At 35.7% G+C, this 27541-nt stretch overlaps 1 protein-coding gene across 3 annotated transcripts; it reads right to left on the bottom strand.

Annotated features, from left to right (window-relative positions):
* Positions 1-11669: 11669 nt before the first annotated feature.
* LOC106995433 (heat shock transcription factor, Y-linked-like) lies at positions 11670-13552 on the bottom strand. Of its 3 annotated transcripts, XM_077989724.1 has the most exons (3): positions 13338-13552; positions 12972-13239; positions 11670-12492 (listed from the first exon to the last, which is right to left on the bottom strand). In XM_077989724.1, the coding sequence occupies exons 1-3, from the start codon at positions 13346-13348 to the stop codon at positions 11800-11802; spliced, it is 972 nt and encodes a 323-aa protein (XP_077845850.1). In that variant the 5' UTR covers positions 13349-13552; the 3' UTR covers positions 11670-11799.
* Positions 13553-27541: the final 13989 nt, after the last annotated feature.

Below are 27541 nucleotides of genomic sequence, written 5' to 3' on the forward strand. Positions count from 1 at the left end.
CATTTATATGCAATTTAATGTAAATAGTTTAAATTTAACATTAGTATTAATGGCATAGCCTATGGGTGCTCTTTTTTCTGTTGGCCGTTTTTTTGTATGTGCACACTTAGGTGATTTCTTACATTTTGCCATTAAATATTGTTTCAGATAACTCTTCTGCATGTCCACTTTCATAATGTACAAGGAAAATTGTTAAGTGTGGACTTTATGTTGATAGTCACGCAGCTACATGCAGGTACACTTGTACATGTTTAATATAAACAGGACAGTTAGAGAATATAAAGTGCGAAATAAAACAAGTAAACATTGCCCAGTTCTCAAGTGATGAAGAAAGCAGTCTTCACGGCAAAATCTCCAGCACAAAGTCATTTGCCACTCTACAAAATAAACAAAGGTCGGGAGCTGTGTCAAGTTTGTAACCCCCCCCAGCACTTTTGGAGGCCAAGAAAGTCAGATCACTTTAGGCTAGAAGGTCGAGACCAGCCTAACCAAAGCCAGGAAAACCTGTCTCTACCAAAAATAAGAAAATTAATGGACATGATGGTGCATGCCTGTAGTACCTTACAGTTACTTGAGAGGCCGAGGCAAGAGAATCATTTGAACCTGGAAGGCTGAGTCTGCAGTGAGCTGAGATTTCACTATGCACCCTAGCCTGGGTGACAGAGTGAGACTTCAACTCAAAAAGAAATATAAAAATAAACAAATATATAAATAATAGACATGGGATCCTTCAATTAAGGCAGTTATCATTTTTCTGTTTCTTTTTTTTTCTTTTTCTTTTTTTTGAGATAGTGTCTCACTTTGTTGTCCACACTGGATTTCATTGACATCATCATAGCTCACTGCAGGCTTGAACTCCTGGGTTCAAATGCTTGGGCTGGAATTACAGGCACACATAACCATGTGCAGCATACGTGTGTGTGTGTGTGTGTATGTGTGTATGTGTATTACTTTTGTTTGTGAACTATAATTTCTTTTGAATCACATCTTTTTATAATCCAATCTTTCTATTCATTATTTTAGTCAATCTCTGGTTCAATGGCAATGTGCTTTTATATTAACTTTTTTTTCCATGGGGTAGCATGGGATACACTTTCCAACCTCTGGTATATGTAAAGTTGTCCTTCCACTAATTTTCCACAAGGTTAAAAATTTAGATATATGAAATTTTGGTTCATGCCATATTTTTTACCAAGAATTCTTTAGACATTGCCAAATATTCTGGAGTTTTGTTTTTAGAGCAGATGTGTGAGGCCACATAATTTATTTTTATGTTACAGGATTTTTTAACACATTAAATTAAAAAATTTGACCAGGATAACCCCAGTACCTCTCCCAGTTTGTATAAATGAGGTTACCACAAGACCATTGTGTACTGTGTTGTTTGTTGATGGCATTAATTTATCTCACTGAATTATCACTACCTGTTGACCTGCCTCCTTGCCTCATAGACTCCACTTACCTCTTTAGCCACATTAATGTTGGCTTTTTAAATGCTGTATCTTTAGCATGTTGCACAGTGCTTGATACAGAATAACTCTCAATAAATATTCACTGAGGGGATGATTAAGCCAGCAAATATAAACCTTTCACAAAATTCCAGAATTTGACACCAATTCTGCGAGTGAAGTCCTTGTGAAATCCATGGGATAGACATGTTTAGGAATGAGAATTAAGAGTGTATATGTTTTTATAGAAATAGTTTTTTATTTTGTAGAAATAGAAAATTGAGAGAAGATTAAAATATTGGTGTGAAAAAGACATTTTTTGAGGTATACAAATATATATACACACACACTATATTATATATTCTGTATATCTATATGGGGCACACACACACATACACACACACACACACACACACACATATATATAAGGCCGAATGCGGTGGCTCATGCCTGTAATCCCAGTGGTTTGGGAGGCCAAGACAGGTGGATCACAAGGCCAGGAGTTCGCAACCAGCCTGGACAATATGGTAAAACATTTTCTCTCCTATAAATACAAAAGTTAGCTGAGCTTGGTGGCAGGCACCCATATTTTCAGCTACTTAGAGACTGAGTCAAAAGAATCGCTTTTACTTGAGAGGAGGAGGTTGCAGTGAACTGAGATCATGCCACTGCACTTTTATTTATTCGGCCTGAGTGACAGAGTGAGACTCCATTACAAAACAAACAAACAAGCAAAAACGGATATTAAACTACCACAATCTTGAACAAATATCTTTATTGAAGAAATCAAATAAATTAAGTAAAAATGATGGTAGCAATTTAACACAAGTACACAAGAAAAAGCTTAGAACTACTTGCTGAAAGGCAATTCAGATTGGAACTAAATTTTTCAAGTTCTCATCAATATCACAGGTGGTATTACCTGCTTTTCAATGAACATTAATGAATTTATAATAAGATCTTATCATAAGAAAAAAGAAATCATTCTCATCCCTTTCTGTTTTATTGTCACAGCCTCTAAAAGTGCTGACATTACAGGCATGAGCCACCATGTCCAGGCATATTCCAAATGTTTTATAAAGCTACTGCCACTTTCTCCCGCTTTCCTTCACTTACAAAACAAGTATTAATTAGAATTCCAATATATAATACAAATAATGCAACTGCCATAACCAAAGTACCTGTGTTGGCATCAGTGCCTATTCATGGTCTGCTTAATTTTTTCTCTGCCTTAAATGGCTCCTTTGAAGCATCTAAAAGCCTGAGTACAAATGTCAATGTAATCCAACTTTTTATTTGACAACTATCCTAAAAATTGCCTTACAACATTTCACAAGTATGAGTATCAACAGTTTACTGTCTGAGGGAAAGGAAATAGAATATAAAATGACAGATGCAGCACACTTCACTGTGGCCTACAACTGCTCACAGCCTCCTATTTTACAAACATGGATCTAGATTCTCACAAGATAGCAGGACCACTGTTCCTAGCTATTGGCAGAGGCAGACATGTGACATTAAGCACTGCGCAAGTGTGTTTTTGGCTTCTTGAGTACTGCTGTGTATCCTGCTACATATTTTATAGCATCTTTGAATGTATAAACAAGGTAATGTAAATATACATACTATCATATTTTGTTCCCAACTGCAGAATATTATTGTTTTGAATCTGTCTACCAGATCTAGACTGTGACATTGATTTTTGGGTTGTTACATTAAGAGCAACCTATCTGGGCTAGACATTGTGGCTCATGCGTGTAATTCCAGAATATTGGGAGGCTGAGGCAGGTGAATCACTTGAGGTCAGGAGTTCCAGACAAGCCTGATTGACATGTAGCAGACATGTAGTAGGCTTATGTCTCTAATAAAAACACACACACACACACACACACACACACATACACACACACACACACAAAAAAGCAAAACTACCTCTCTACTAAAAATACATTTATTGAGAGCTGTGATTTGCTTTAGTTTTCAGGGCACCTTGTTACTAACTCAGCTTGCCCAGCTGATAAGCTGTAAAATTGGGATTACAGTCACTTTTAGTGACTTTTCTTTTCTCCTCTGCACTCATACTGCCACAAAGAAGGAGATATCTAACAATATAAAAATTATATTAGTGATCATAGTATTTGTCAGGGAGCATGTGCCTTTTATTCCTTCATGATTCTGCAAAGCAGGAATGAAAAGAAAAGAGCTAAAATTAACTATGTGAGGGAAATGTGATATAGGGAAAGGAAAATAAGGGCAACTACAGTTTCTTTGGCTTCTCTTTAAGTTTTGTGTATCAGTGATAATATCACAGGAGTAAGACATGGTACCCATATGGGAACATTTCAGTGGGTGGAGAAGGATCTGACACATAAAAATTGCCCAGTTAATATTGGTTGAATATGTGCCACGAGGAAGTGAATCAACTCAGGTTTTTGAGCATTTATTTGGCCTGTTTTTATTGTCTTCCAGAAATGATTTGACAATAAAAAAATATTATATTTCATAGTAGGTGCAAAGGTTTCTTAAGGTTGTTCTTTAAACAAACTCTATTTTTTAAAAAAATACATCAACTTTCTTTAAATTGATTTTTAAATGATGTATTTTACCCACATCTTCTATGTTGATTCTTATACTAGAATAACTAACATGTAAGTTGCTGTAGTTACTAAATATTAAGAAATGAATAAAGTATGTGTCAATTTTACATAGTTATGGAGCTAGTGAATTATTTGGTACCATTGTGACAGCTTCCACAGGTTGCATGCTGTCTGACTGGTTTTGGGAATCTTCATATCATTTTAGCAAGCATTAGAGTTTGGAGGCTGCTCACCACAAGAGTTTCTTTTTCCCTTTGGAAGCAAAAGGACAGCTTATAACAGTGGCGAAAGAGAAGCAAAACTGAAAAAATGTGTCTTTGGGTATTTCTAATTCAAATATAATGCTGTTGGCACTTGCATCTCAAGATCGTTCTTATTCCCTTCACACAAAAATTCTTATGTTGGTTGTGTGTGGGCAGATAGGACAGGAGGACTGGAAGTGACTGTCTATGTATCATTTGCAATTGAGTCTATTGTATGCTGTGTAAATTTTATTTTCTTCTTTGCTCTTTGTGTCGGTTGAGACCAACTGAAAAGTGACTATTTCAGTAACGTTGTGACAACACTACCATTCATTTTGTGTGTTTGAGTTTTATAGCATGGGAGCAGGGTTTTAGTGTACTTTTTATTCATGGCTTTAGTACTGAGGGACTTTGAAGTTCACATAATGTCAGGTTACGTGCTCTCAACTACAGCTGTGCCATATGTAAGCTCCTGCATTGATACTGGGCTTTCTAGAAAGATAACTGAGAAACTCATTCTGATTCTCAGGTGACAACTTGAACTAAAGAATGACTACCTCATTAGTACTAATCAACTAATTGAAGGTAAAAGGAAGAATTAATTGTTTTTGAAATTGATTTTAAGCAATATATGAAATTTTACTGATAATTTATCTTAAGTCATCTCCTAGAGATGTTTGGATTTCTATTTGTATGGTTAAGAGGATGATAGCTGAAGTAAATTTAGAAATATTTACATTCAATTAATGTCACAAACAAATATAGAGGTAGTGCTTTGGGTCCTGAAGTCCTGCTTTAAATCTACCTGTGTGTCTAATTGCTTGTGTGATTTGGGGCAGATTCTGTGACTCTAGGTTCCTGAGCTGTAAACTCTAGGAAGTTTTGAACATTATAGGGTTGTTGAGGGAATTTGGTGAGCTAACTGACATGCATAGTTCAAAGCAGGTGGCCAACACTATTATTTTCTGTGTCAGCCTGTTCACTCTTTCCATCAGCAGTAGGTAAAAATTCTGTCATTGCATTTTGTCCTATAGATTAAAACAAAATGAGGGGAATTTTTCACATGCCATTGCTTCTTTCCCTTTCTCATCCTTCCTGTGCTTGCTGTTTTAAGCTAGAACTTTAGGTACTTACAACATATTTCATATATAAAATTTATTTTTGCAACTTTGACTTATGTGAGAACTTTGTAGGCTTTCATACTCAAATATGAGATATAGTATATTAAGAAAATGGAGGTACTTTACATGTTCATATTTTATTTTTTTCTGTCTTACAAGGTAGTGTTATTCTGTCACCCAGGCTAGAGTGTACCAGCATGATCTCAGCTCACTGCAACCTCCACATCCTGGCTTCACTTGATTATTGTGTCTCATTCTCCCAAGTAGCTTAGGTTACAATCATGTGTCACCACACCAGGTAATTTTTGTATTCTCCCCGCTCCTACCCATAGGCAGGAGATGAAGTCTCATTGTGTCACCCAGGCTGGAGTGTAATGGCATGGTCTCAGCTCACTGTAAACTCTGCCTTTTGGTTTCAAGTGATTCTCCTGATTCAGCCTCCAAAGTAGCTGAGGTAACAGGTACCTGGAACCATGCCATGCTAATTTTTGTATTTTTAGTAGAGATGGGATTTCACCATGTTGTCCAGGATGCTCTCGAATTTCTGACCTCAAGTGATCCTCCTGCCTCAGCCTCTCAAAGTACAGGAATGACAGGCACTAACCACCGTGTATGGCTATCTTTTTTGTAGAGATGGTGCTTTGCCATGTTGCCCAGGCTGATCTTGAAATCCTGAGCTCAGTCAGTTCTCCCACTTCAGACTCTGAAATCACTGGGATTAGCAACGATGACCACCATGCCTGGCCATTTTAAACTTACCTTTTCATATTTAAAAAATACATATTGCCATAATGTATGATTGTTGTTTGGTTCCTCGTTGTCTCGGAAAATGGGGTGATAATCATGGAAGGAACTTGCTTCATGGGATATGGTCTGTCAGTTTTATCTGCCTCAACTCCAGGGCAGAAGATAATTTTCGTTAGTATAGTTAGGACCTTATTGCAGAGATTCAGACATCTCTTTAGTGACTTTTATTAAATTGTGACACTATGTTTAAAGGAGCATGCCAGATTCTAGTTTTGCAGCACTGTAAAGTCATTATTCAATTGTAAATATTCCTTTTTAAATTTCAGATTGAGTTCCAGTGTGTCAAAGCCCAGTATTGCCAATAACAAAACAAAACCTTATGCTCAATGAAAAGATTAGAGATGAGTGATTATTCACTACTTAAAAGAGAGTAGAAATGAAAACTTACATTTCTTAAACTATGTATCTTTTTTCCTGATTTTTATGTTTCAGTAATTTATATTAAGGTGGTTTTAAAAAATTATGCTTTGTAACTGTAAGGGGAGGGTTAAAATTGTAAGATTTATGTAATTAAGAATCTTGGATTAAACTTTGCAAACATGCCTCTAGATGGCATCAAGGCATCCTTTGCCCTCTGCTTGCTGATTGGGTTTAGCCAGTGAGGACAGCAGCCTCCACGTACGCTGACCCAAGATTGGCCATTGTACATCATAGCCAAGCGAGTTCATCGTGCCTGCGATGACCTCTTCCCAGTGTTCTGTACCACCTCTCTCTCTAGTGCTGAGAATTTCTCCCTCCTCTGATTCTCCTGGCACAAGGAATGCTAATAGAGTTACCCTGTTACTATCTCAGGGAACTTCACCATCATTTGTGGGCATGCTGCATAAGTCCCTCTTTATTAGAGGATCCTTAGATGACTTTGACTGTGGGAACCATCTGCTTTCTGCTAAGATTCCAACTGCTGCTGACAGATGCACAGATTATATTGGATCTTGGGGATGTCATCAACAGGTAGACCAGATAGAGATCTCCTTCTGTGCATGGTAGAGGAGAGAAACAGCCTTTTAGGTTAATTTGGGATTTGAAAGAGTTCTTTCACTTGGAGTAGGACTCCAAGAGTAATAACATTTGCATTAAAAAGCACTAAATTCGTTTGTTCTGAAATTTGATTTCCAGGATTACTCTGAGTTCATTAAATAGAATTAATATTACATTTATTTCATCAGTACCAAGAAAAGAAACAACAATGTAAAACTGCTTTAAATATGTTAGTTAAATGAAATAAGAAAACTTAAGGTAGATAATGACTAGGATTTCTTTTGACCTTCTTAGGTCTAGCTCAGCTGGCTCATGAAATTGTGCTATTTCACAAAGAACTGCAGAAAGCAGAAAATGCTATCATAGCTGAGCAAGAGAAGTTTGAAAACCACAGGCCAGCTCTGAAAAACCAATGCAAGATCCAGTGAGTATTGTTCCTTGCCAGTTCCAGTATGATACTAGTACATGTCATCAACATGTAAACTTGGCCCAAGTCACACCTGTGTAAGTCAGATTGATTTTAACATCAAACATAAAATCATATAATAAAGGTATTCTGCAGATAACTAGTGAGAACCCTTCCCTTTGTCTTCTAGTTTACTGAATCTACAGTCTATAGAAACAATGTTTATCACTGGCTTGCTGTCAATAAATATGTGGGTAAACTGTGTTCATGGCTCTCAGCTCTGAAGTCTGTCAAGCAGCTGATTCCCACTCTGCGGTTGATATTTGTGTGTGTGTGTGTGTGTGTGTGTGTGTGTCTTTAATTCCTCTAGTGCCACTGAGTTAGGGTCTCCATGACCAAGCTGATCTCAGAAGAATTCTTTGAGAATATTTAATTTTGGTGAATATTTTATTTTATAAAAGTCACTTTATTATAGATAAATTAGATCATGTCATTCTCTGTAATCATATCTTCCCATGTTTTGCATTATGAGATTTGGTTTGCATGGTACTTTAAAAGCCATTCTCAAACGTTCACTTCCTAGGATTTCTAGTAACAATGCAACACCCCAGTGTTTCCTCTGAACAACTAAAACACCACAGATGTAATGACAAAAAACAAGGACAGGCTTTGATAGGTAGAAAGAGGAAGACAGTTTCTCTAGGGAATTTAGGCCTTGAAGAGTGATAACATGGTCAGTTTACTGGGTTTTCCTAGTGTCTTCCATATATCCTAGATAGATGATGGACTGTAGAAGCTTCTAATTCAGAATCTCCAATAGGCACAAATAAAAAGGTCATAAAGGAAATTCTATTCTTTCTCGGCCAAAGGACCAGGAGAGGATGACCTAACCACACACGAATGCACAAAACTAAGGGTAATAATGAAGCTATTCCAGACAAACACTACCAGAAAACAAAACAAAAAACACTAGTATTGTCATTTCTGTGGAGAGATGTACAGAGACAATCGTCTCACACGTCAGGGATGCTGTGATTCCCTGTAAAGTCAAACAAGGCCACAGATCTTTTTCTTTTTTTGATTTTTGTTTTTTGTTTTTTTGACGTGGAGTTTCTCTTTTGTTCGCCAGGCTGTAGTGCAATGGTATGCAATCTGCACCTCCCTTGCCTGCCCTCTTCACTACCCTCGTCTACCCTATCCTGTCAGAAGGCTTCAGTGGGGAGTTAGACGTCTACCACCACCCACCCTCCTAGGAACTGAACAGTTGAAGTAAATCTAAACTAGTTATCACTCTGTTATTTCCCCACACTACAGGTCAGCAGGACCCCAAATTAGCACCCGTACCATCTACAACTGCTCCAAAGAATATCAAACGTTTTGATATGCACTTAAACAAAAGAAAACAGGTATAAGATCTGTATGCTGAAACATATAAAACACTAGTAAAAGAAATAAAACAGAAATAATGAGAGATGAACTGTGTTCATGGATATGAAAATGTAATATATCGTGTTAATTTTCCCCTGTTTGATCTACATATTTGATGCAATTCCTATCAATATCTCAGCAAGAATTTTTGCAGACTAAGCAAAGTTACTCGCCTACAGAGAGGAGCCTCCCTCTCTAGAGTGAATATACCATGGGAAGACCTGCCTATAGAGAAGAGCTACCCACTCCTTTGTGAGGTATTCTTCCTCAAAAGAGGACACTAGCTGTAGGGGTCTGATGACAGACCCTGACCCAAATGACAGATGAATAAAGCATAAACTGACGCATAGATATTCTCCTTTGCCAGTCCAGCTGAGTGTAGAGCACCTGCATGCCAAGAAAAGTGTTACCACGGCTGACTCTGAGCAGCTCACACTCCAGACATTTATTTAGTATACAGTTAACAACAGAAGCTCTGAGTCAGCACACTTGTGGATAATTAACATGGCTAAGAGAGTATTTCTATGAAAGATTAAAGTTCAGGTACTGTGGTCAAAAGTAAATTCCATTAAGTGGCAATAACTTTGGTCAACCTCAAATTACCTTTAAGCCATGAGAGCAATCTGGCTTAAAGGTAATTTAATGGAAGTAGGGCAAACAGGCTTAACTGGGCTGCTTTTATTGTACCTAGTATTTATCCTATGACCTAATGCTCTAAGGTGAGAACTGGCTGCTTTCAGCCTGTTCAATTATTACAAGCTATGTAACAGCCTTCCAAAAGGTTGGTGACTATTCTCTATATCTTTTCCTAATAGTTCCCTTTAATATTTCTGCCACTATCCTGAGTGAACCCCAGCACTTTGAACCATTTTAACACTAAGTATAACTCTTCTTCTTTACCCTTCACCTGTCTGTGCACCTCATTCTTCCTGCACACAGGACAAGAACTCAAGGAAAGGTGTCATGGCCACAGAGGTTTCTGGCAAGAAAAATTGACACCACAATAATTCCTTAGCAGTAGCACTAACATTTCTGTGTGAGACTGTTATTTGAAAATAAAACATTTGGAAGACTATTAGGAGACTCTGGACCATATCATGATGTCCTATTAGTTCAGTTGTACCTAGCTTTGTCTGATACCACCCTAACAGAGGAAAGTGTATGCTTGTCAAGTAGAGACACAATTCCAAATCCTCTTCTTCACTTCATTTGACACCCAAGACAGTGCTCCTCTTTACTGATAAATAAATATGGAGATTCCAGCTTCAACCTGGGCATTACTTTTACCTTCCTGGATAGAATTGGAAGGGTGTCTTGTTACCACATGGCAGGGATGAAAACTCTAGCTCTCTACTTTACCTTCTCTGATTCCACTCCAGCAGAGGGTTGGGGTGCTTCATTACTGTCTGGTGCTATGTTCTAACTTAAACTTTGTTGTCCTGGCTGGCTTTTTTGATTGCTTCGTTTTGTGTGGTAATGTTTGACTAATGTAGAATGGCTATTGTAAAAAGATTTTTTTCTTAGTAAGGTGTTCTTTTCCTAGCCCTGTGACTATAGAATTTGGGCTTCAGGGGGACTTTTTTGTTCCTACCTATTTACATTTTTTGGGTACCAATTCCTTCAGGATCAAGTCTGTGATAACACCAGGTAAAAAGAATGCAGGGAACTCGCCCATCTTATCCCTTGTTGTGTCTTAAATTTCCTCAGTAGTTTATCTTCTTGCTCCATCCTTCAGTCTTATCTTTTTTTATATCTATCAGGCAGGGATATTGTATTTATGCAAGTGGGAAAGTAAATCTGGTCCATCTACTTTATTACTCAAGAGATGACTCAAGAACTGCAATGAAGAAAATCTTTGCCAACTAAAATCCGAGTTTAAAATAACTGGGGAAATGTGATTGAGAAAATACTGAAGTATATGTTGTGTGTTAACCTTTCTCTAGATTTTCTCAGTGTGTTTTTCTGTGTGTGTTTATGTGAGCATCTATTCCCTTTGTGCCATCCAAATTTATGCCCTCATTTGATTTATGGCAGATATAATTGAGAAGTCAGTTATTACTTTTTCCTAACTCCAGTCACTTCTTTTCCCTTGCCAGCTGACATTGTTTGATATGTCCCCTCCAAATTTCACATTGACATCCTGTGTCCACTGTGATAGTGTTGGGAGGCAGGACTTTTAAGAGGTCATTAGCCATGTGGGTGCAACGTTACGACTGAATTGATGGTATTATCTGGAGAACAAGTTAGTTATTGTGTGAGTGGACTTTGGATAAAAGAAGGAGTTTGGCCCCGATTTTCTTTTCATCGCATGCCCTTCACCACATGAGGCCATCCTGCCATGTTGTAACATAGAAAGAGGATCTCACCAAAGGCAGCCCTTCGGACTTCCCCACCTCCAGAATCATGAGCAAAATAAATCATTTTACAAATTACCCAGGTCAGCAACAAATGGACCCAAACACTTTACTTGTTCCTCTTTAGACAACTAAATTAGTTAACTTACAAAGGCACATGTCAAATTTCCTTTCAAATGATCAGAAAGCCCATATATATTTTTATAAAAAGTCGTACAATAGACTGCCACTGAAATAAAAGACCATTTTGCTCTTAACCACACTTTTAGAATAAAGAAAAAGCAAACATAAAGGTAAACATGCAATTTTATTTTTCAATAAGATAATTGCAGAAATTTTTAGGTTTTTTTTTTTTTTTTGTCAATGTAAATGTTAGTTTCTGTTGTCATGTATAATCTGGTACTCTTTTAATGGAAGATCAGTTGTAATTAGGGTGATATTTGTCCAGTAGTGATGGTTGAAGAGCTGGCCTGGAACAAGGGGCAGTTAATGTATCAGCTCTCACAGGCATTTGCAACCATGGGTTGCCTGCTGGTAGCAGGTTAGGATATGGAGCCTCATTGACTGACACCACATGACATCTTCTTGGAATAGCAGATGGTTCCACTAGCAGCCTCAAATAACGGTTTTGTAAGGGAGATATGATGTGGTAATGAGAAGTTGTGGTTGTAATAAAATTCACAATATGGCCCCTTGCTTGCATATAGGTGCTATAAGAGTGCATATGAATAGTGGTCAACTGATTTAAAATAGAATGTTGATTTGTTGCAATTTCGTCTGATGGTCCAACTGAGGTTGAAGGTGAAGGATGAGGGAAACCACTTCTAATTGGGCCAGATGAATTAGCAGTCATCTGTCTGACTGAAGATTCCCTTGTTAGAGGCATATTTAAATTTTTAGAGGTCGAAAATAAACTTTCTTCACTAGCTTTAGCAGCTAAGGCAGAATTATGATTGTCCATGTTAGCCCCTGCTCTAAAATGCTTCCTGTTGAAATCTTCATTGAATAAAGTGGATATAAGTGAAGTATTTTTAACACCAATTCTTCTTTTCACTCTTACTAAAAGTTGGGGACAGCCACGTTTGAAATGTGGATTATAATAGAACTTTAACTAAAACCAAAGAAAAACGTTAGTGTCATTTTAAACCAAGAGACAAGTGACAATAACAAACATAACACAATAAATTGCAGATTTCAGTTTCATCACAGAAACTTAATGTCATAAAATAATTCACAAACATTGTTTACTATTTTTAAGAATGTGCTTCTTGGGAAAAAAGCACTCAAGTTGTTAAGCCTTCAACTGAAAACATGTTATATATTAATAGTAACATTGCATTAGGTGACTTTGGTACATTTATTTGGAGTTCATTGGTAAGATTCAAAGTTATTAGCAAAATTTGTTAAAACTCCGAAAGGTTAATGCTCAAGCTGAACTCAATAATTTCAAAAAATTAAATAATTTTTACCTTAATATTTTATATAATTTTCAAAATCTGGTATTGCTTCCTGTATTAACGTATTTACTGATGTACAAAGTAAAATTATATATATACTCTACATAAAGTGGTAATTGAAATGTGTTAATACCTTGCTTAAGACGAAGGATTCTTTCTCTTCTGCCAGAAAGGTGGCTACAAACGCAGATCTTTGAAAATTCTGTTGAATTTTACTAAATCCATAAAGATTGAGCTGTCGAATAAAACTTTTGATACTGTCAGTTTGAAATATTCTGTAAGGAGCCTTTCTTTCCAAAATTTCTTTCTTGAAGAGTTCTTCATTAATCATTATGCAAGTTCCATTCTCATCCCATGAAATAGACTTGAATTGGTCACTTTCAACTATTTTCCAAAGTTTCCTGGGAAAGGTCAGAGAAAAAAAACCATTATCTTTATCTGGCTCAGAGTCACAAGCTGTGTAACGTGGCCTTTTTAAAGAGGATCCTTGTGACAAAACCTGAAAAGCATTTTCTTCAATCATTGACCTCAAGTCTGAGTCCTCAGGAAATGTATGTTCACACAATGGAGACCTATTGGAAGCTTCTGAATCAGTTAATTCATCTTCTGGAGAAACATCTTGAGTTTCTGAAGAAACATGTTCCATCTCAAGTAAATATTTCCTGAGCTACTCTTCCAGGCTGCATGGTTTTCAAGATTGCAGCTTCAAATGCTGCTTCAGAAGGCCTAGGCAGGTAAAGTAATCTAGACCATCACACTGGTTCCCAAGCTAAGTAGCAATGACATCACAAGAGGACTTTGGTCTCCTAGCAACCAACAGAAATCTGGCCAAAAGGGTTTCCTTCCCAGTCTGAGAAATGTATCCAGTGAAAATAAAATTTAGACTGCTCACTTACACACTCTAAGCTGCAAAAATCTCATCCCTGCAGCATCATTTAAATACATAAGAAAATAATGTCCCTAATCCCCGAAATAAATGTAATTTTCTCCCTGACATATACACTCTTACTAGATTCGTTGGAGGAGCATAAGGCCTGGTAATTGCACAATGAAGAAAAAAAAAAAGGAAAGAGAAAGAAAAAATGAATAATTTTAAAACCTCTATCACTTTGGCATGTTGGATTGAAAACTGATGCAGTGTAAACCTGTGTGGTAAAAAGACATAGTCATAGAGATAAAAGTTAGGTTACTGGTTGTTAGGGGCTGGAAAATAAAGAACTGTTTAGTAGATATGGAGTCTCCTGCTAGGCGATAGAAATATTTAGGAACTAGAGATAGATGATGATTGTACAGCATCAAAAACATATTATCTTCCATTGAATTGTACACTCAAACTTAATTTTGTATTATGTGAAACTTACCTTGAAAAATTAAGGAGAAAACAAATGTGAATAAAACTGATTACTTTCAGAATAAAAAGTTATTTATATGTATATCTCTTCAAAACATTTTTTAGTCACATCAGAAAAATATTGACTTTATTTGGTATATCTGTAAATATCTGACAAATGGTCATGATTAAAGAGTTTTAAAAGCAGGTGATTTTCTTGTAAGGAGATCCCAAAGAGTGGGAGATGTGAAAAAATAGCAATAACAATAACAGTAATAAAAACAAGAAAATATTTTAAGAAAAGTAAATACGTATGTGTGTCCAAGCAGCAAATTGTTTTTTATTTGGCTCCAAGGGCCAAATCTCTATCAGATAAAAAGGTTTTGTAAGGAATAATCTTTGTGTCCTACAAATAAAGGTATCATCATTAAACAGGACTTGAATTTATGAACTAATTTTAGTATTGAATAAAATAACCATGCCTAATTTTCAGTAAGAGTTTTTATATGTTCATGGTTGAAAGTTGATATATTAACATTCGAACTCCTTGGCATTGATAAGTGTTGAATATGTGTAGAAGAAAGAAATATAATATTGATATTTCTCATACTGTAGAGGGCAGTTCTCTCCTACTAGAAAGAGGTATCATTGTGAGAAGATTGTCTTAATTTAATATAGTTTAGGTTTTGTGGGGTTTTTTTGTGCTTGCTTAATTCAGAATTTTCCGTATTAGCATTATATAACAAAAATGTTCACATCATTAAACTCTTTGAGAAGATAAAACAGGTGCTCCTATCAAATGCTTGTGGTTCCTCAATTTTGACAGTTTTTTAAATTTACAAAGTGCAAAATTAAAATATCTTTTAATTTTTTGTTCTTTTCTGGGGAATTTTTATGTTGCTCTATCTGAAGGGAGTGCAGGCTTCTTTTGTGATGGGAGCAGATGAATGATTACTGTCAGCAGCAAAAGATGGGACATGGGTGTGGAGATAAGAGGGAGTTAATGGGAGGATCAGAAGACAAAATCACATTTAATGCAGGACAATCTAAGTCAAATTATGGCTGAGCATTTTGCATAGCTAAGATGCGTGACTGTTTAGGGAGAAAGAATGCTTTGGTGAGATGGCTCACCATTTCAGGGGCAGATGGCTCTGCTAAAGCTGATCCCTGCCTCCAAACTGAAAGGGTACCTTTAGTCATAAAAAGGCAATAAAATAAGCAATTTCATATAAAAAACGTAAATGTAAAGTAGGCTGTATCCACTTAGCTACGTAAAAAAATGAGATGTTTGTCTGATCTCCTTAGTGACAGCTTGTGGTACCCATGTTCTTCTTCAGCCTCCCATTTAGCTGGCTCTCCAGGAAAAGGCCAGCAGGCTGAGACAATTATTCAATTTCTTTAATTATTTTAATTTCTATTTTTAGAGACAGAATCTTGCTATGTTGTTCAGGCTGGCTTCAAATTATAGGCCTGAAGTGATCCACCCACCTTGGACATATAAATTGTTAAGGTTACCAGTATGAGCCACCATATCTTCCTAATTTTAAAAAACTTTTTGTAGAGATGGTGGTCACTATTTTGCCAAACCAGGTTCAAAATTCTTGGCCTCAAGCATTCTTCTGCCTTGGCTTTCAGAATTATTGGAATTGTGAATATGAGCCAAAAAACATAATCTAAAATATGCCTTACCTTCTTAATTATCACTTAATATTTTATCTAGTCAAGGTAAAGCATCATATTTAATGATAGAGTGGAATAAGTTGTGATACAAATTTATTGGAGTTTGAGCCAATTTTAAAACAATAAACACACATTTAGATTAGACAATTTTAAGTTTACTAAGAATTCTCTCACAAAATTACTACAAAAAAAGTTTATTGTATATTTAAAATTTGAAATAATATTTTTATGGTTAGGAAAATGTAAGGCAGGATAATAGATAACCAAACCAATTATAAGTTCCCCATGAATAAAATCTAAAGCCATATACCAGTCACTGGCAGCAACACAAACTACTTTTTTCTTAATGTAAAATCCTGTGCTAGTGAGGAATATAGCAGCAATCTGTATACTAATGATAGCCATTTATTTTGAATCAGGCAGAAAAATAATTCTCCTCTTTAAATAAAAAGCACATACACAGTAAAGACTTGTATTTTCAAGCTCTGTCTTAAAATTTTTGTTGGGTAAGAATAATTTTTAGTGATTATCTTGCCACTTCACTAACCCATATTTCAAACTAATCTTTAAGTAAAAAATAGTAATTTGTGTAATAAATAAAAGCTCTTCATATTTCCATATATTAAATCCATTATTCTAAGGTATAGATATCTTAAAACAATTTATTTATTCTTCAAAACAACTAAACCAGAAAGGCAACACATTCACATATATTAAGGCTAATGATTCCATGAAAATAGGTAAAAGACTGAAGAAAAGTATGGAATACATGTTGATGCCTTGTAAAGAATCCTACAAGCCAAGCGCACATTATTTTTATTACTAAGAAGCTAATCTAGACCAGGCACGGTGGCCTAGGTCTGTAATCCCAACACGTTGGGAGGCCGAGGCGGGCGGATCATGAGGTCAGGAAATCGAGAGCATCCTGGCTAACATGGTGAAATCCCGTCTGTACTAAAAATTAAAAATAAATAAATAAATAAATACATAAATAAAACATTAGCCAGGCATGGTGGCGGGCGCCTGTAGTCCCAGCTACTCAGGAGGCTGAGGCAGGAGAATGGCGGGAACCTGGGAGGCGGAGCTTGCAGTGAGCTGAGATCCGGCCACTGCACTCCAGCCTGGGTGAGAGAGCGAGACTCCGTCTCAAAAAATAAATAAATAAATAAAATAAAATAAAATAATAAAAAAAGAAGCTAATCTAAAAGATTTCCATGAGCAAGGTTTAAATAAACACCATTACATATAAGCAGTTCTTTCACAAACTGCAAATATTCTCAACTTTATTACTTTCATTTATGCATAAATGTCACATTTTGTTACTATACACTTTTTTCAAAGGCTGGTGACATGATGATGTGATGCGGTCTTGCAAGAGTTAGCCATAATATATATATCTTATCATCTCATCATCTTTATCTATCATGTCCATTTGTTTATTGTTTACTAAGTATATAAGCATTTTACCACCTCTCCTGCTATATATATGACATACACTTCAGCGTGTGATCAAATATATTTATGTACTCTCCACCAAAACACTGATTTTTAAAATTTATTTATCATCCATTTTAAATTCTGTTAAATCTTCATCATCAAATTTATATCAGGAATCTTAGTCATTATCCTACCATTTTTTGAATAATGTAAGAATAATAATACACACTGCTTGCCTGACCACTGTGTGCAAACACATCTACAAGTCTGTATTTTGTGATCTCTGTAGTTTTATTTTCAGGTTACTCTTTCTGATGAATCAGATTTTCTGATCTGATGTTATATTGTTCCAGCTTTGCAACGCCTGCTACTGTGTAAGGTCCCATGTCCAGCTTCCAAGGAAATTCAAAATAATCACTGAGTAATTGCATATTTTTTAGTCATACTCACATCATTTGTGTTGACCAAAACAAAAGAAAATTATTTAAATAGCAAGTGCTGAATTGTGTTAACATACCATAAACAGAGAACATGTACAAATGTCTTCATTTCCTGAGCAAATATTACAACAATTTAGTGACAATTTAAAGTTTATAATCTTTTTAAAATTATTTATAAAAAGATAAGTAAATAATTTTTAACATCATTGGGGTAATTATGCTATGACTAAATTAAGCATTACTTTCTTATGAAAGCTTACAATAATTAGATACAGTAATCTTTTGGTATGGATAGGGGATTGGCTCCAGAACCATCTTAAATACTGTAATTTGTGTCTGGTCAAGCTTCTGATTTACAATGGTGCAGTACATAAATATAATGCACACCCATCCTCCTGTGCAGTTTACTTTATCTGTACATAATTCATTAATAAAATGTAAATGGTATATAGACAGATATTATACTCTAACAGCTTTTTCATTTGTTACATTTTACTGTAGTATTGTTATTTTTTTTGTTTTCACATATTTAATACATGTTTAGAAAAAATCTGTGTTTGCAGAACCTGTGTATGTAAAAGGTCTCTTATTTGTTGCAAATCAGAAAACATTACTGACACAGACACTGATGGCTGTGTGGTTCCATATAGCCACTACTATCTGTGTTACTTCTCTAATATATTCTGTTATGTGATTAAGCAGAATTTAGTGTGAGTAAACTAAAGATACATAGTATGCTATAAGTGTAGCAGCTAATACTTACAGTGCTTAAAGACTAGGTAATACATTAAGAGCTGCACACATGTTAATAAATTTCGTTGTCACCACCCATTATTTTTGTGTGACAGAGTTTCATGCACTTCACCTAGGCTGCAGTGCAATGGCAGGGTCTTGGCTCCCTCAATCTATGCCTCTCAGATTCAAGCGATTCACCTGTCTCAGCCTCCCCAGCAGCTAGTATTACAGGCATCTGCCACCACACCTGGCTAATTTTTATACTTTCAGTAGAGATGGGGCTTCACCCTGTTGGCAAGGCTGGTCTCTCTGTCTTATAAATAGGTAAAACCTATATATAATTACTTTAAAAGGTGTGGATTAAGAGTAGCAGGTGGATTAAATTTTTCCAAGTCTCAGAGGTATAAATAGCAGCAGAATGATATTAAAAATAAACCACAATTTAAATGACAGGTGCAAAATAATGCAGCCAGCTTGGATGTGAGACATTATGAAGGTCAAGAAAGACATATTATTTAACACATAAGACCTTCAAAGACATTTTATCATTACATCTCCCAATCAAATTTCAAACAAATAAAATTATCTGGTTAGGCCTAAAGAAAGCAATCTGTTTGTGAAACTACAAGTGATTATTAAAATCTGTTGTAACCCCATAAAATTAAAGAAACATTTTGCTTCAAAAGATATCTATAGTAGAAAAAGTGTAAGTCTTTCTTCTATCAACTCTTCAAGATTCAGTCAGTAAATTGCAATTTGTTTTAGAGTAGGGATGAAAAAAAATTCTGGGAGATTCTTTTACATTCCAAATTATTCACCTAAAAGGACTAACTATGTTTTCCTAGTCAGTCACTATATTTTGTCAATAACATTTCCCTTTAATCCAGTTATCATCTTGACTACCTCTCTGATACCACTAAAACAGTAAGGATAAAGCAGAAGTTCATTTTGTGGTTGAGCACAAACACTTCTAATGTCTTTTGGTTCTATTCAATGAGATAATTATTTTTTTTCAAAACTGAACAAAACATACTTATTAGCACATTTTACAATGATACGCATATGCACTTTCCATTTGATATACTGTTCCAAAGAATCAAGATTTTAATGACTGTTCATTTGATTTCTCACATTTGCATCAAAAGACATTATTTAAAATAGAGATTATAAAATATATTCTACACATTTTTCCTGTGAAAACTGATTCTTTCTTTGTCACTGAAGCTAAAATGCAGTGGCACAATTCCAGTTCACTGTGGTCTCAAACTCTTTGGCTTGAGCTGGGTTTTCCCCAATCATTATTCCTCTGTGTCTTGTTAATGAACTGGGCTACACATCAGCAGGTGAGCAGTGACCAAGCACAGAAGCTCTATCTCTATTTAAAACACTATGTATGGTTAACATTACTGTGGGAGATCCGCTTTCTGTAAGATCAGTGGCAGCATCAGATTTGTATAGAAGCGAGGGCCCAACTGTAAACTACACATGTGAGAAATTTAGCTCTTGCACTACTTAGAAGAATAAACAAAAAACAAAAAACTGATCACCCGTAAATATCTGCCATCACCCACAGATAGAACCATCTAGCTTCCAGGAAAAGAAGTTCAGGTCTCTCACTGATTCTGCGTTCTCTCACTGATTCTGCGTTATGGTGAGTTGTATAATTATTTCATTAAATATTATAATGTAATAATAACATAAATACAGTGCAAAATCAATGTAGGGCATTCGAATATTTCCAAAACTGTCCCCAAAATCCCAGTTCATGAAAATCTTGTCTTTCACGAAACTTGGCCCTAGTACCAAATGGTTGCAAATGGTCATACATAGGTGCATGAACACATAAATACTTGAGTGAAAGTTCTGAAGACAGAGTTCAAAGTGTTATCATAATTTCAAGGAACAAGAACAGAAGTGTTAACTAGATTGCAGAAAATAAAATGTTTTGAGTAGAGAAACCTAATGATAATAAATTGTTGACACAAAAAATGAGAGTGAGGGATATGTGAGGATAGAGAATGGAAATAGGTGAATTAGAATTATATATGCAGATCATATTTATAACGTAGGCTACAGTTTAGCTATGAAATTTCTCAACTTATACTAAAAGATATAATGGGGAATCAGTGCATTACAGGTGCACTACTGACTTTTAAAAGAAATCTAATTGATATGCTAATACACAGAAGGGGAACTGCAATGAGTGAAACAGAAGGCAGCACAGAAACCAGAAGATCCTTTTTTCTTCCTACCTCTGAGCTATCTATGAAGTACCTTCTTGAAAGAACAATAAACTCTTACGAAGGGGTGCAGCTTCTACAAACTAGAAAGAGCGATATACTGGAGTATATAGTGAAAACTTGTGCCTGAGTGTTTTATTACCATATATGTAACAAATTTGGCCTTGAAGAAGAGTGAAACAAAGAAAACAAAATCATGATGTCATTAAGCTATTTTTTTTCTCTCTGTCTCTGTCTCTCTCTCTTTCTCTCTTGTGTGCATGTATAGTTGTGTGTGCATGTGTGGTTGTTTGTGCATGTATGCATGTATGCATGTGTGTGTGTGTGCCTGTGTGTGTGTGTGTGTGTGTGGCATGGCTTCTCTTCAGTTTGAAGAGCAGAAACACAATATCAGCTCAGGTGATGTTTTCACCTCAGTGTCCCAGGTAGATTGGACTACCTGTGCAGACTGTTACGCTCAGCTACTTTATTGCATCTTAGTAAAGACGGGATATCACCATTTTGCTCAGGCTGTTTTTGAATGCCTGAAATCAAGTAATCGGCCTGCCTTGGCTTCCCAAAGTGTTAAGGCTGTCAGTGGGCATGATAGGGTCTGGTCTACCTAACTGAGATTTTTAGATTTTCCAGATCTAAAAACTGACCAAGTGTTATTGGTCACTTTTGTAAGAGGCTCAAAAACTATAAGATTACATTCAGGTTGCAAAAATTATGTATTATATAAAGTTACATATTATATATTTATATATAAGTGTGTATATATATATTTTGAAGGACTACGAAGCAGTACCTTTTTTCAGTGATTAAAATATTCATTCAATAATAAAAAGGTTTGATATGAATAATGTTGATTTTTGAGGTGATTATTATACAAAATCTCAAGAATAAACGCTGCTATGGAAAATAAAACACATCACTGATGCATTAATCTAACTTGAAGAGTAGGATGAAGAAACTGTAAACAAATATCAAAAGTCAGTAAACGGAATGGTATTTTATATTTCCAAGTAGCTGATAATACAGGCTCATATCACCACACCTGAATAATTTTTGCATATATATATATATATATATTTTTTTTTTGTAGAGACAGGGTTTTGCCTCTTCTCCCAAGCTTGTAAAATAATTTGTATTATGTGTGATAACAGTGCCCTAGTCATATATTTTTTAAAAATCTTTAGAGATGCATTAAAATAGCTATACAGCTAAAAATATATACTTGACATTTGCTTCATTCAAGAACTGTTAAATCAAGGAGATGACTTCATTTTTATATTTTGATTATATGTATTATAAATCTTCTTGTAATAAGAAGTTAATTATACCTTAAGAGATGAAATAATATAGTGCCTGTCTTTGCTGTCACAATTTTTACCTTTATCTATTAGGATAATAATAATAAAAGTGACCAAGAAAGACAGCTAGAATATTACTGTTGTTTAAATATTACACATTAAATAAATTATGTATTTTAAAGATATATTAAAAAATTTAGTGTACAGATGATTTTATCAAAACTAGATTGATAAGTCACCTATAATTTACCTGAAACTCTTCTATCCTTTTTTTTTAAATCCCTGTGAACAACAAGATGGTAAGTGTGAGTTTGTGTGTTTCAACCCTGTTTCTGTTACTAATCTTTCAGGTTCACTACTGAGTGGGTCCTGAGTTTTTGACATATATCCAGGGACAGTGAGGTATGTGGATCACAGGAGAATAACCAATGTAAATAGATGCTTTATTGACTGAATGTACAGCTCTTAGGAGACAGAAAGTGGGAAACTCCATTTCAAAAACAGGATATACCTACATTCGTGTAACACTCAGTGATAACAGGACCAAGAGTGACCAGTTTCAGTGGAAAAGTAAGTTGTTAAAACATCTCTGAAGCCCTCAGTGGAGAGAAGTTTCAGAGTGGGTAGCTTCTATCTGCAGGAAGGTTGTTGAGATGTACCTGCAGCGTTAAGTTTGGAGGAGACCTATCTATTTGCATCTGTGTAATGCCAATAAGGGCACAACTCACAGCGGAGAGGTGGCACATGGTTGGTAAATCCACTTTAAGTCAGGCTATTTCAAAATCTGATGCTGGGCATGGCGACTCATGTCTATAATCCTAGCACTTTGTGAGGCCAAGGCAGATGAATCACTTGAGGTTTAAGTTTTGAGACCAGCCTGACAAACATGGAGTAACATCATCTCTTATAATAAAAATACAAAATCACCCAGGTGTGATGGTGCGTTCCTTTAATCCCTGCTACTGGGGAGTGGAGACAAGACAATCGCTTGAACCTGGGAGGTGAAGGTTGCAGTGAGCCGAGGTCACACCATAGTATTCCAGCCATGGCAACAACAGCAAAACATTGTCACCATAAAATAAAATAAATACATAAAAATATAAATATATATGAATGAGTGAAAAGGAAAAAGACATCTAACCCTAAAAATAACACATAATACTAATGCTGAAACACTAACAATAACCGTCAAGGCCAAACCCTAATCCTCACATAAACTCAACCTGAACCATTAACAAAATGTATCACTAACCCTAAATGTAATCCTACCCCTACCCATAACCCTAAAACTATCCCTACACCTACTGTAACCCTAAACCTATGCAAAGCCTAAATCTACCCTAAACCCTAACACTCACCAAAACCCTAACCTAAATATTAAACCAAATCCTAAATCTAAAACTAACTCTAAACAGTGAACCCTAACCTCAGCTCTAAATCTAACCCCTAAAGCTAACTTCAAATGTAACCCTAAAAGTATACTTAACTCTAACCCTAAAACTAAAACTCTAACCTTAAAAATGTAAGCCTAACACCTAACCAATATCCCTAATCCAAAGTTCTACCCCAAACCCTAATTCTAACCAAACCCCTAATCTTAAAACACTGATACTAACACTACTTTAATTGTAACCCACAACCTCAGACACAACCCCAGCCATAACCCTAACTTTAACCCCAATGCCAAATCCAACCCAGACCTTAAGTCGTAACCCTAAACCCAACGCTAACCCGTAACCCTAAACCTGACACTGACACTGATGCTGAACATAACCCTGAGCCAATCTTAACCCAAACAGAAAAATAAACTCAAACCTTAACACAAAAGTCCTAACTCTAATGCTAAACTCTAACCCGGCCACTACCACTACCACTCATCCAAATCCTAACCCTAAAACTAGCCCTATAATTCTAACTGTAACACTATAAAATAACCCAAACACTAAATTTAACCCAAACTCAGAAACCCTAACCTGAATACTAGTAATAAGCCATAATCCTAACCATAATTTACTCCAACCTTACCACAATCCTAACCACAAGGCTACCCCTTAACCATACCCCAACGGTAAATCCTATTCCTAACCTCAACCCGAAAACGTTAACTCTAACCTTAAAGTATCTGCAATGCCAGCCGTAACTCTAAACACTGAAACCAAACACTAACACTAACCCAACCCAAACTCTAACTGTAAATACTAATTTGTAATCTTGACCCTTAACCCAACCCTAATTCTAACGCTAACCCTAAGCTCTAATACTGCCCTTGACTCTAGCTGCAAATACAACACCAATCACAAAGCAAACACCACTAATTGCAAATCCCAAAAGCTAATAAAAACCCTACAGAATAACCCATAACAAAAAACTCTAACCCTAAAGTCTAACTTCTAATGCTAAACCCAGACACTGATCCTAACACGAATTAAAGCCTAAATCTAAGACTAACCCTAACTACTAAGATAAACATAAACTGTATGCCATAACCCTAACCCTCTAACCCTAACCCTAATCGCTAATGATATCCCTAACCCATAACACTAACACTAACCCCAACCCCATCCATACACCAACCTTAACTCAACCCAAAACCTAACACTATCCATAACCAAAACCACTTGCTTAAACAATAAACCTGACCATAATCTTCACATAATCATAACCATAATCCTGAAACTAAAAGTAGGAATTAATGCTAACACAAAACCTAATATTACACCTATCCATACACACTAAACCCTAAACCTAACACTAACAATTAACACTAACCCTAAGGATAAACGTCTACCACTAAACCTAAACCTAAACAGAACCCGAAATGTTAAACCTTCCCCTAATTTTAACAACTACCCATAACCATAAAACAAACACTAATCTGAAACCTAAATGTAACCCCTAATACTAACCTTAACCCCCAAAAAACCCTAACACTAACCCTAACCCAAATAACCCTTAACACTAACCCTAGACCAAACCCTAAACCCTAACACTAAACCACTCAATCTTGATCTTAGCCTATCATAAACCTTAAACCAAACATGTAACCCTAACCCTAATCTTACTCTAACTCTAACACTAAAATCTAAACCCTAACTATAATCCTATACAATAAACCCAATCCCAACTTTAGCCCTAAACTCTGACCCTTAACCTAACCCCACCCTAACATTAGGCAAAACCCTAAACCCTTATCCTAACCATCTACTAACACTAACCCTAAACCTAAATGCTAAACAATAACCCTGAAAAATAATACTGAACCCTAAACACTAACCCTAATGCTAACCTGAAACCCTAACCAGGACCCAAGCCCTAAACCCTAAACCAAATCCTTATTCTTATCCTAACACTAACCCTAAACCCAAACCCTAACACTAATGGACTAACCCTCTTATCCTAACCCTCACTGTCACCTTAACTCTCACCCTTAGTACTAACCCTAACCCTTACCATGACGTTAACCCAGAACCTAACCCTAAACTAACCCCAACCTCTAACTGTAAGACTATTTATTACCATAAAACTAAGCATAACTTGACCCCAAACCTAACATCTAATCTTGATTCTAACTCTAGCCCTAAACATAACTGTAACCTTGACACCTGACTGAAATCCTAATCCTAACAATAACCCTAATCCTACCACAACACTAACCTCTAAGCCAACGTCAGACCTAACCCTCAATCTAACCATTTTTCTGCAATTATAAACCCCTATCCCTAATCCCAATCTTCTCTCTCATTCTTAATATTATCCTATTATCCTACAAAAGAATTTTAAATATATCCTCTATGACTCTAACCTCTAACGCCTAATGCCCGTAAGAGTACACTAAACCTTACCTCTCTTTTACTCCAATTGAAAATTGAATTAAACAGATGATATAACTGGGAAAAAAAAAACACTAAATGTTAAAAAAATCTGATAATTAGGGACATTATAATTTTTAACCAAATAATAGTACCTGGAATTTGCTACATGGGGAAGACCTTACGAACCTCAATGATTAAGTTGATTAAATTCCTTTTTTTAGAAAATTGAGGGTTTTTCAACATTCTGAAGCCATCCCTTTTCAATATAACATGTAAGTTAAATGATGGGAAAACAGTACATGTTTATCTCAACAGTTACAGAAAATACTTCAAGTTAGTCAACATATTTAATGATAACAACATCCAATAAACTGTGCTTCAAATTTCTTTCACCTGGTAAGATGTCTTTATGCAAAATCCACAACAATCAGCATCTGAATTGTTGGGAATCAAAGCTTTAAGGTGAGGATCACAGCATTGATGCTCACTTTCATCATTGTATTCAATATTGTACTAGAAGTTCCATCCAAAACAATTAGGAAAGAAAAATATATACAAAGCTATTTGGATGTGGAAAAATAAAAGTAAAACTATTTTTTTGGATCTCACAGTCTCATACACAGAAAATCATAAGAAACCAAAAAGGAATAACAAATTCTAGTAAACAAATTAAACATACAATAGAAAATATTAATACACTAAAATCTATTTTTATTCATAGCAATAAACCATATGAAAATGAATTTGATACAACAATTTTATTTGTAAAAACAACAAGCTGCCTGTCCTCCAACCTCCCTGGAGCCCACGGGAGCAGGCAGCAGTAACAGTGAAAGCCATTTGGAGTGGCCCAGGTCATTTTACTGAGAAGGAAAGCATTGAGGTCAATTTGAGAGACATCCCTTCACAAGTGCTGCCAAAAGTATGCACATATTGTACCTAAATGTTTCACAACACCTACAGCTCCACAATGATTCCTAAATTCCCATTTCACCTGAAACTGCACCAGAACTGTTGACAGCTGTGAACTTTCTAGATTGTATATAAATACAATTGATTTATAGGATAAAATAAACTATAATATACTGATAATTTGTTCAGTGTTTAAGACCTGTAGTTCAGTTAGTATTTTTTATAGATAACATATTCCCTGTATGCAAGGTAACTAGAAAATCAATTTAAAAAATATTATCTTCTGTTTTTTGCATAAAAGAGTTGAAATTTGTTTGTATTGTGAAGAAATTAAGGCCATTTTCACAAACAGAGAAATAAATAAATATGCTAATTCATAGGTGGTTTTGCCTCATCCCTTGAATATGACTATTAAAATGCATAATGTTGACAAAGGAAATGATGAAAATTAGGCATAAATGAATAAATGCATTATACATATGTTCATAACTTAACTAAAAGATTGATTTTTATGTAACCATAATGTAAATGTTTTCTCAAAGCCTATAATCTCAGCACTTTCAGAGGCCAAGGCAGGCAGATCATGTGAGTTCAGGTGTTTGAGACGTGCCCAGGCAACATGGCAAACCTTTGTCTCTACCAAAAAATATGAAAAGGTGGCTGAGGCTAAGGCGGAGGAACAACTGAACTCAGCAGTCAAGAGGCTGCATTGAGCCACGATGGCATTTCTGCACTCCAGGCTGGGCAACAAAGTGAGACCCTGTCTCAAAAAAAAAGAAAGAAGAGGTGAAATTTTTTATGTCCTTTGATTAACCCGAGTATTGT

This window comes from Macaca mulatta, chromosome Y, assembly GCF_049350105.2.
Source record: "Macaca mulatta isolate MMU2019108-1 chromosome Y, T2T-MMU8v2.0, whole genome shotgun sequence".
Classification (NCBI taxonomy): Eukaryota; Metazoa; Chordata; class Mammalia; order Primates; family Cercopithecidae; genus Macaca; species Macaca mulatta.